This window comes from Dermacentor albipictus, chromosome 9 (assembly GCF_038994185.2).
Source record: "Dermacentor albipictus isolate Rhodes 1998 colony chromosome 9, USDA_Dalb.pri_finalv2, whole genome shotgun sequence".
Taxonomy (NCBI): domain Eukaryota; kingdom Metazoa; phylum Arthropoda; class Arachnida; order Ixodida; family Ixodidae; genus Dermacentor; species Dermacentor albipictus.
Window position 1 is genome coordinate 14,129,940 of NC_091829.1, and position 10,719 is coordinate 14,140,658.

The 10,719-nt window shown below is 43.4% G+C and overlaps 1 protein-coding gene across 2 annotated transcripts in view; it reads right to left on the reverse strand.

Annotated features, from left to right (window-relative positions):
* Positions 1–10,719, reverse strand: part of LOC135903623 (beta-scruin-like) — a 62,570-nt gene that overhangs the window by 20,448 nt on the left and 31,403 nt on the right. For both annotated transcript variants that reach the window (XM_065433930.1, XM_065433929.1), the window contains 4 exons: positions 8,841–8,933; positions 7,843–7,932; positions 6,083–6,198; positions 3,935–4,065 (listed from right to left, as the gene is read on the reverse strand). In XM_065433930.1, coding sequence (XP_065290002.1) covers positions 3,935–4,065; positions 6,083–6,198; positions 7,843–7,932; positions 8,841–8,933 — 430 coding nt within the window. The remainder of the gene's footprint in view (positions 1–3,934; positions 4,066–6,082; positions 6,199–7,842; positions 7,933–8,840; positions 8,934–10,719) is intronic.

Consider the following 10,719-nt stretch of genomic DNA (forward strand, 5'->3'; position numbering starts at 1 on the left):
TTTTATTCAGTTGTGACTCGTTTTCTTTGTATTTGTGTTCACTAGATATATATATACACATTGCACTACCGCCTTGTTTAAGACGCATCTCTACGAAGAGTGCGTGCGTTCTTTAGATCATCATTGTTATCATCATCATCATCATCATCATCATCATCATCATTACTATGCCTCTTCCTACGGCCTAACGGCCCTATAGCCTTAAGTTCTGTCACAAATCAAATATTTTCTTTAGACTTCTTAGAATTAAATAGGTTTAACAAACAGAAACGCTTTTGTTTGGGTGCAGAGAAACTCATTTAAGTAATATTTACTGCGGTTAAAAGAAAGGTACTAAATTTAGTGACTACTGGCCGCACTTACTTCATGTCGTTTTTTTTTAATAAATATTATACGAATTGAAACTTTCCGTATCGTATAACAAGCATACAATGCATTAACTCCGACACTAAAAGAATTAGTGCACTTCCGTAAAACACTTTCTGCGTTTATACGCAGAAAGCGTTTTCCGGAAATGCGAACTACGAAATCAACCTGTTACATAACAGATGACGTGTCAATGTTAATTTTATTATATAAGGTAACTAAGGCTGCGCTAACAAGCCTGTCTAGCTTAAATCGATGTGTAGGACGCCACATTTACTTGATTCAAGCGCTACAGCATAAACAGTACAAATGATACTATCTATTGTCTCAAAAAAACTGGACCTTTATTTCTTTTTCTTTTCTTTATTTTTTTTCAATAGAAATTTCTGTAATGTCGCTTAAATGACAGTATTTCTGCATTTAACCTGTATCAACATAAAAGACGGAGTTGAACCCTTTCAATCTACGCATATTCAATCTTATAAAGCACTATACCTCCCAATTATTTTTTTAACAGAATACGAGTGGTACGTTGAAAGAAACATTTTCTGGGCAATTTTGAGCATTTCACACAACGTAAAGTGCAGCACACTGTTCTGCGCAATTTATCTTTTTTTTTCTATTCCACGCACGCCCACTCAACGCATGAAAGTTTTAGTGTCAGGTTGTTTTCGTCAAGCTTCAGCGATGTCAAATAAAACATCCCACGCCAGAGCAGGGCACGCTATTTCAGTTTGAGATCACGCAAATTTATGCATGAAGTATTACGATACGTAATCGCACTGCCCGTCTTTTAAAGGGGAGCAAACAAGCGCGCCGCGTTTAACCTGTTTTCCCGAATACGTATAGTTGCGATCCATGGAAGCGAAAACAACAAGACGCTTAGCCTCAGCTCTCGGGTGATGTTAATTACTGCACCAGGAGGAAATAATTGCAACTGACCGAGCTTTCTTTAAGCTCGTCAAACATCAATAACAGCTTAGCTTTCGTGCGTCGTACGCAACAAAATGTAGAGACAAATGTTACCACCCGCGTAGCTGTAGAGGTGGCGGCACCAGTGTTTAAGCGCATTGTGATAAGCCTAACGATACTCCCGAGGATCGGCTCTTTCCCCTGCTGATAGCCAGCTATCACGCGGACACAAGGGGGCAAGGCGTAGCATTCAACAACCATTCATCACCTCACGGCCCAAAACTGTACCAACTGTCTGTCGGCTCCAACATCATATCTGGACACTCGCATGTCCTTTCTTTTTTTTTTTGTGCACGGTTATTTTTCACCTTCCCCTCTTGTACACAAGCATCATTGTGGTCGTTGTCTGTTGCTTACTGTGTGTTTGATGAAGTGCTTCCCTCGTTAGCGACACGCTTATCGCTTCTAGAACCGGTAAACAGGCAAGAGAATCGTTAATTATTCAAAAGCTTTGAGATCGAACCGGCCCCGCTATACAAAAGCCGAGAACGTTGGAACGCGTTTGCAGGGGTCCTAAATGTGGGAGTCAATTCGCTTGATTGCCCTCTCATAGCCCTCAGCCACTAGCCATTTATTCGTTTTGATTTCATCTCCACTCCGAAGCGCCGACTTCGGCTTCATAATGTAATCAAAGCCAGTTACTTTTCGTACTCAATGCACAATATGTCGATGCAGTTTAGGCGCAGCAATAACAGAATAACAATCTGAAAATCACGAGGTACGAAACATAAAGGAAAGAAGCGGTTCTCATGAGGACGACGCCTAATTCAACACTAAGGACTCAACTTGACGGTGTAAAACTCCCACAATACCGCAGTCCATGCCTCTTACACTTTCCGACAAGAGCTTCAACATTTCTGTCTCTGCCGCACAACATTTAAGAAGTTCAGTGCACGCTACTACTGGTGATACTTCGTTCCGAAGCATCCCTCAGTGGTCAAAACATTTTATTGGAGGGTTGATCGAGCAATATAACCTTGTAAATATGCTTAACAGACGTGAACAGCTGAATTTAAGGACGATGCATCATATAGCTCTACGCAAATCTTGTTCTGGAATTCTATTGTCCAGGCTTATTAAAGCTACCCTGAAAGGAAACAGGACAAATAAAATGAAGCTCAAAGTTACATTTTTTTTTTTTCAGATTCGGTGCTGGAACCCCAGGGATTCTAAGCCAGTTAAACGTCACAGATTGTAAATACAGTTTTTTTAATGCTTGGGTCGTAGTGGCACAGTAGAAGTTATCGAACATTTCTAATTTCCGTCTTTGGCTCTAATCAAACTTAGTTCATTTTTAACGAGAAAAAGAAAGTGAACTAGGCAGATCAGATGAAATCAAAATCCATGACGTCCCGGCGAACTTCAATACAGAGTTGCCATAAGTTTGTTTTTGTTTGTATTTTGCCTTTGCAAGCCTCATCTTACGCTAAAGAGACCTTTAATTTCAGCATTTTAGAACCGTAATTTACTAGTCCAGTTCTAAAATGCTTTCTTTTCTTTGGTGTCTAATTGAGCGCAGTTTCAAATTTGTAATTTCATCTTATTGCGATGGCGTAAGTAAAAATAAAAGCACCGACGAACGCGGAGAAAGCGCTTCACTTGTTCTTCATTTGTTTAGCTTCCGGTTTAACTATTCAGGCTTGTATTCCGTCATTGTCTTCGCCTTTCAGTTTTCTTACGCTAGCGTACTAGGATGGAACTTCACCAAGCAGCCCACTTTGAAGCACGGTTGAAGTTCATAACTCCTACTATAGTCTAGCCGTCCGCATTCTTATTAAATCTCTGTAATCACCGACCTCTCGATTAACCTTTATTTCTGTAGTGCACGTGACCGCACAGGCCGAACGGGAGTAGTTGTAGGCGAGAAGCAGTATTCTTAAACGCAACATATGTACCATCGTGTGCAAAAAATAGCGCAACGCTCCCCCCTCCCCCCCCCCCCTCCTGATGTTTCTTTTTCTGCCTCTTGTTTCGACCCCTGCACACATTTTGGTTCAATATATTTTAAGCTTTCTCTTAAGTTCCCATTTAATTTACCATTTGGGTGCATCGATAGGTCCATAAGCACCCGATAATTACTACAGTGGGGTATTTCTTTTAGGAATAGTTGGTGAAGCGTACCTATTCGAATAAGAGCGAGAACTGACGCACATAAACGCCTTGTGTGCACACGCACACCCATATTCATTTTGGCTGTGCTCCTCTCTCTCTCTGCGTGCGTGCGTGCGTGCGCGTGCGTGTGTGTGTGTGTGTGTGTGTGTGTGTGTGTGTGTGTGTGTGTGTGTGTGTGCGTGTGTGCGCGTGTGCGTGCGTGTGTGTGTGTGTGTGTGTGTGTGTGTGTGTGTGTGTGTGTGTGTGTGTGTGTGTGTGTGTGTGTGTGTGTGTGTTTAATACCTTAATAGTCTGTCTAAATTAGAATACGCAGAAAGGTAGGTTTTCACTGAAATAAACGCCTTTCGAACGTGTTTAGCGACGGCCATGCGAGAGCCTTCAAGGGTTTCGCGTGATTTTTAACATGGAAGCTCGGGGATAAAGTTACAACTCATTGTGAAATTATCTCTTCTCGTACGCGGCTCGTGTCGCTTCAAGCTCGCACCTATCTCGTGGCAAGCCGGTCGATTCAGATCGATGCCGCCGAAAGACAGGACGCCCCACGCGGTTGCGGAAGAGATCGTTTTGCACCGTCTGATGGAGTCGATCACCACGGCGGTATCCGAGTACGGGGTGCTGCACGAAAACGAGAACACCGCGAATAAGTCGCTGAACCTTGCACGTATATGTGGTCTTCTGTACACGATCTGTTATAACAATAATATATTGTGTAATAAAATTATTAAGTGTTATGTGTTATGTGTTATGTATTATGTATTGTGTATCATGTATTCGTGGTTCCGGAATTAAGTGATCTAGCGATCGCGTGTTGCTCCTCCGCCTCTTTTGCTCCATCTCTTTGCGCCACGATTCGAAATGCCCAACCTATCCTGTACCAACTCGCCCGGTTTCCTGTTTCGCTAAACTGCGTAGTTCATCGCAGTGCGAATGTTTCTCTTAATACTGACAATATAAATCTTTCTTTTTCGGTATTGCTCAATTAGTTATCCATACTGTTTTGTTCTAAACACCAAGGATGAATTTGTGTTTTGTTCACTTACCATGCGCCTAATAGCATCTATTAATTTTAGGCAGTTTGTGATTGTTACTTTACTATTGCGTAACCTACAGTACCCGCAGGTTGCGCAAGATTTCCCCCCCCTCCTCCTCCTGTATCAGTGTAGACATTATTGAAAAGGACTAAAAAACGCGTATGCGTCCCCAGATGCGCATTAAATACGCCAGTCCTGTTTTCTACGTCACCTTTATCTTTTTACTCTGTTGGCAATGTCATATTACATATTGCGCGCGCACTGTCATATTTTGCTCTGCATGTAGTCTCAAGGATATCTCAGATTGGTATTCGCACACAACATAAACTTTCATAGTGTGTCTGCGAATGACATCACTTATGTTAGTGATGTCATGATAAGATGATTATTCCTTAAATGTTCCACTACGGAGTGGAATCACGATATTTTCTTTTTTTTTCGGCCCTGCCCTCAGGATATCTGATGCATTCAAGCAGGAGCACGAGAACACCAGCTTACGCAACGTATGCCCGCCATGTGTCACTCATGTTGACAGCTGCGATCCCGCCCAACCATCGTTAGTTGACTTGTTCGATAAATAATGGCAGCCACACGTGAGATTGAAGGCGTGATAAAGGGAAAGACAAGGCAATACTTATGTCAGCAGTACAGAAAGACAGCACGGTAAGAAGTAAAAAGGAATAGAATGCACAAAGTCATGCCACATCCCAGAACTCTTCCCCCAGCTTATGACAGAAAGAGCTTTTATGAGTAGTTCCTCTCCAAAATGTCAGCGTGGCCCAGTACCGCATCGTCCAAGTAACGAATATTTGAAAACCCTCCTGGCAAATGAAGCTCGAGAACTTGATAACGACACAAGTACACTACGTATCTTTTTTCGATTGATCGTTTTTCTCCGCTTAACCACTGTTACAAAATTATCGCTTGGTGTAAGGATCTTTCACGTATCCCAAGTTTCCCGAATCTTGTCGCTGATTCGACTACTGAGCAGTCATGTCTGATCAAATTGCCCGCGTGACGCAAACAGTGGTGTACCTTCAACGCACGCAAGCACCAGAGATTACGCTGGATTTTATGATGAGTCATGCATAAATAGCCTACGCATTTCGCCTGTAGATAAGATTTGCACGACCGAAGACCATTCGCACCAGTTTCGTTGTGCTTTGAATGTTTTTTTTTTTCAATGCACAAGATCACCCAATAAAGAGTTCACGAAATTCATTCCTTCGACATCGTCTTATTCTTCACTGTCCCGCCGTAAACATGATAATATTCATTCTCTTGTCTCGTTTAACGATACAAAGCGACCTTTAAATAATCAAAAGGACAGACTGTTTGGCCGGTTGGTATGACATCATGTACACGTCAGCGCAAGAAACACACGGACTCAGACAGGAAGGACGGGACGCAGCGCAAAGAACGCTGTGTCCCGTGTTTTCTGTCCGCATGTACTTTTAAGTAATCATAAACTTTTACACCGACGCTAACCTTTAACCGAGCAATGAACAAACATTTATTCTCTTCGCCTTTCTTTTTGTCAAAAGATCAATGTGAAAAGTTGTCGCTCGGATGGTAGCTTGACAATTTCGGAAGTTCCTCACCTGCACGTGTGGTTGTCGTTTTCGAGCACCAGGGCGAGTCCCAGGTTGGGGTCCACCGAGGAAGCCAGCATCTGGTAAGAGTGCCGGCGGCCCCTCCCTTCCGAGCACCTTGCCTCCTGCTCGCAGGAGATCATGTTCGGGAGCAAGGTTTGAAGAAGCGTTAGCAATAATAACCGTTGCACGTAGAAAACTGTCACCGATCAATACAACTTCAGAATAAGCTGTATCTGAAAGGCAACTCCAATTCCTCATTTCAGGTGCACGTGAAAAGAATATGCTATCAAGGAACCGCAAAACTGATACGAATGATGTGTGTTGCATGTAAGACAATTCTTTTTTAATAAAATTAAAGCAGCAACTTCACTAATTGAACTCCGCATTAAAACGCGTATCGATATTCTGCGAGCATGTCCTGTTAGAGCGTCCGAAGAGCACTTATCTAATGTACTTTACTTGGCAGGTTTTCACAAATTAACTATTTCATTCACTTGAGTACTGCAAACCTCACGGTAATACATTTTTGGTGCACTTCAGATTTGCGAAATTACCATGTCTCTCTTTTCTTTCAGTGGTATATATTTGGAAACATGACGCTTTCGTTCCCGTAAATTATCTTATCAAGTCTAACAGTTGAAGGTGTCATATTACTCTCTGGAAAGCAATTATTTGCTTTAAACTAAACACAGATCTTGCATGTAGAATGCAGCGTTCAACGAATGTGAGCACCGGTGCTTTTTAGATGCCTTGAATAGGGACGACCTAATTGTTTTTCCTAAGACATATCTCCCCCTTTAAGAGCGTATAATTACATACAAATGACGGAAAAGCGGATTATCAACAAAACAACGCAATAAAGAAACAACACGTGATCGAGAACAGAGAAATGCACCGCTAGCCAGCCAATGCTTATTGCGTCTTGAACACTTCTGTATGAAGAACATAATCAGTGAGTGAAAAGAACAAGGACATACGATATCACCGATGTGAGTGCTGCGTCACGTACTAGAAAATTGGGTTACCTTATTGCAGCGCGACCAAATAAAAAAACACACTAACGCTAGGGCAACAACCTATACGGATGTCAAAGCGCAGGGTGCGTGTCCCTTTCATGTTTTACATGTCAGTGTTCCTCTGTGTGCCACTTAAGCAGGTCAAGTTATGCCATAAAGGTATGTCATACTGACTATCTCCCGTTGAAGTACTTCTAAAGAACGTCAAAGGCTCTGAACATCTCGCGTTCGCGTTAATTATTTGAGATGCCTACCTAAAGCTGTGCAGTCAGCGAACATGGACTCAAATTGCAATTTTTGGCCCTGCTGAACCAAACGGCTGCCAACAGAGCCCTTCAGGGAATGTACTTCCTTCTCATTTGTAGATAGCGTTATCTTTATTTTCACGTTGCGCATTTGCACGGTGTTACCTCGATGTGATATATTGTGCGAGTTCAACCCTACGTGCACATAATTTGGTCTGGTGCTGTGGTTTGGTGAGGTTTTGGGCTATTTACTTGTCTGAACGCCAACAGGAGCAGGTGGCTTTGTTAGGCCTACCAGGCTTTCTGTAATAGAAACAAATCAAATTCAAACCTTCATTACATTTATTCTTACTTACACTTACTTCATTACACTTATAACTTCTAAAGTCTTCGCCATGTTTTATCTTCTCTCTTTAGCGCTGCGCCATTTGCGTTCCAGAATTGCCAATCGGTTCAATTCACCACGTTTCTCAAGAAAAACCGAACAAGCAGTGTGATCGTGTACCCTCTTTTTTTCCAGCTCCTTTCGCTGCTGCCTCGAGTCGTCCCGCAGTTCCACAGCGACGCGTTCTTCTTTCGTCCCATGTACTGGCGACTGCGAAGAGGGTGCATTTCATAAACACCAAGCATGAACTCTCTAAAGTCCTTATATCACCCCACAGGAGTGAAATCTGTAAAGACGTCTATAACCAGGGGACGAGATTTATTTACACTGACAACAGAGTCAAAAGTTTTCGTTCTTTTAGCACAACCAAACCGTTGGCCTTTTATTATTTAACTATGTAGGCACCATGCGCACGTGTGGTGTCGTGCGCGTGGTGTCCTTACTTGTCAACGTCCGCGTTCTTGCGCTGTTCCCACGCCTTCTAAAATGAACCGACTGGCCCAACGTCGCGCAATACTAGAGTAGTACCAACAAGATGACGTCACGAGAAGGATACGTTAACACAAAGACACAAAGCCGCGTCCATGTGTTCACGTGCTCGTCTCGTGACCTCATCTTGTTTGCGTTACCCTGTATAACATTCAAAGATGGCATAACACGTCCACACTGCAGCCCTATCGGACGTTGCACACGGTCCCGTTTCTGTTCTGCTTTACGAAAGGTAGCACGAGTGATGCGGTGACGTTTCAATAAACAGACTGCTGTTGCGTTTCCGGAAGCAGATGGTGACCCCTGTAATCGAGTGTAACCAAGGCTTGCAAGTTCATTCGGTTCGCGATTGGCTTTCCAAAGCGCGTGTAGGACATTCACGTTACCCGAAAGAGTGTTTTTGCGTTCGGGCCGCATCGAAATGCGGCCGCGACCTCGTACGCGGGACCTCGTACCCGCGACCTGGTGCCCGCGACCTCGTACCCACGAAATCGAACCCGGAATCGCGTATTCAAAAGCGTAGCTCCACAGCCACGACGCCACAGCGGCTGGTAGTAAAGGCTGCGTTCACGAAAACTGCCCCAGATGTACAACAGCCACTAACAGTCGTAACTCTCTGGCTGGCTCACCTTTTCCCTTAAAATTTCCTCGCGTCGAATTCTTGCGCTGTCAAAAGTTGAGTCCAGGATCCTCGTCGTTTCGTGGACGCCGACCGCGGGAAACTGAAGACAACAGAGGAACATCAGAATAGCTGGGCTTCCCAGTGATATCGCCACTTTTAAATACCCAGTTTATCCCGCCGAAATAAACACTTCTTACTTCCACTCCGCGTGTTGCGTCCGTGTTCCTGCCCAATAGCTTCAGTTTTTCTAGTAAATTTCGTCAAGAACCTCAGCAAATATATGGACAATTAGGTTAAAGGTACCAAACTTTAATTTTTCAGCATTATTTTCACCGTATGTTTATGTTAATGAGCGCATTCGCGGTGCTAAACGTGACCTAATTCCACAACTTCTTTTCAGTCGTTCTTATCAGACATCGAAGAATACACGTTATTATCACATAACATCTGTGCTCGCGCTTTCTCCTTTTTACTGATTGTTCTTGCTGATCGTTTTCCTTTCCTCTGGGGCACCTACAGCAGAATGTTTTGTACCTTTCATGCATTGTGTTTATGTGTAATGTGTCACAGCTTTCAAAGCGCTATTTGCGTGCACAAAGCAACGGACGCATAATGCTGAGAACGTGTGTTCGTCTCCCACGTAGCGGCAAGATATTTTTTCGTCTACATTCATTTACTTTTCCCTATTACTGCTACATTTCAATTAAACGTAATTAATGTCCATCAGGTTTTCCTTGGATTCATTATTTTATTTATTTTTTCTTACGGATTCAACCAAATACGTGACGTCTTGTCACATGACCCGCAGGCCCGACTACATAGATGTCCGTAAATCAGCCCTGCCGAGTGGCGCTGTTGCGTTCATCAAACATGCTTCCGACAAGAACCGAGAAAATAAGCAGCGACGAAGCTTTTTCACTGAAAGCTGTCCTTTCTCTTGCTAAAAGAATGAATAATCAATTTTCTTCCAGAAATCCTACCCCTGGCACCTGATATAGACTTGCACGCAATGTTTTCCAGAATGATTTACCTTTGCGATCCGCCGATTTGGTCAAATCTTAATGAAGCCAGGCATTGGGAAAACGAACGGTTTTAAACCGTCTCCTAAGAGGTCACTGATTATTAAGCATTAATAAAGCAGCGTCCCCAGCAAAGCCAACATCCACATGCAAACACAATGGCTTCCAGCCCTTTTTTCTTAGCACTTAACGTGCCATTTCGTGTCTTGTTCTGTCGAAAGTGCGGCTTACATTTAACTCGGAACAAAGCATCCGGAACGTTCCGAACACGGCGGCTAGCAAAAGTTCTCAGAAGCGGCCCCTTCACCTAAAGATAACAGAAAGGCAGCATACACAAAAAAGATTGTTTAACATTTACACGGTGTCTTGTTTCTCGGAACAAATATCTTCGCCTCAAGAGAAACTCAGAAGAACGGAAAACAAGAAAGAGGAAAGAAACATCTACCGTGCCTTTTAAAGTGAACTAGAGAGAGCCCCTTCTGTTCCTCGCATGACGTTAAGAGTTTTTTTATGCCTCTCGGTACTTTTCCTCGACCATTATCTCGTCCATAGTTCCTAGAAGAAAGCCCTTCTCAATATTCGAAATTGGCCGATCAATTTCGCAAGCCCCCTGGGTGGAGTAAGAAGCAGTGGCAAGGCCTTTCCTTCTGACTGTATGCACTAATGCACTTGGCAGGCACGTGACACTTCTTTTTGCTTGACCCTACGAGTTCCCGCCTCCCGTTAGCTACCATCATCACCCTTATTCTCCCGTTATAGCTGCCAACGCAGTGCTTTCTTCTTTTTCTCATTCTTAAAACTTATTTCGCTTTCCTGCGCGCTCCATCCCGCTATAACAGTGCAGCGCAGTGAAGGCTATTGACTGGC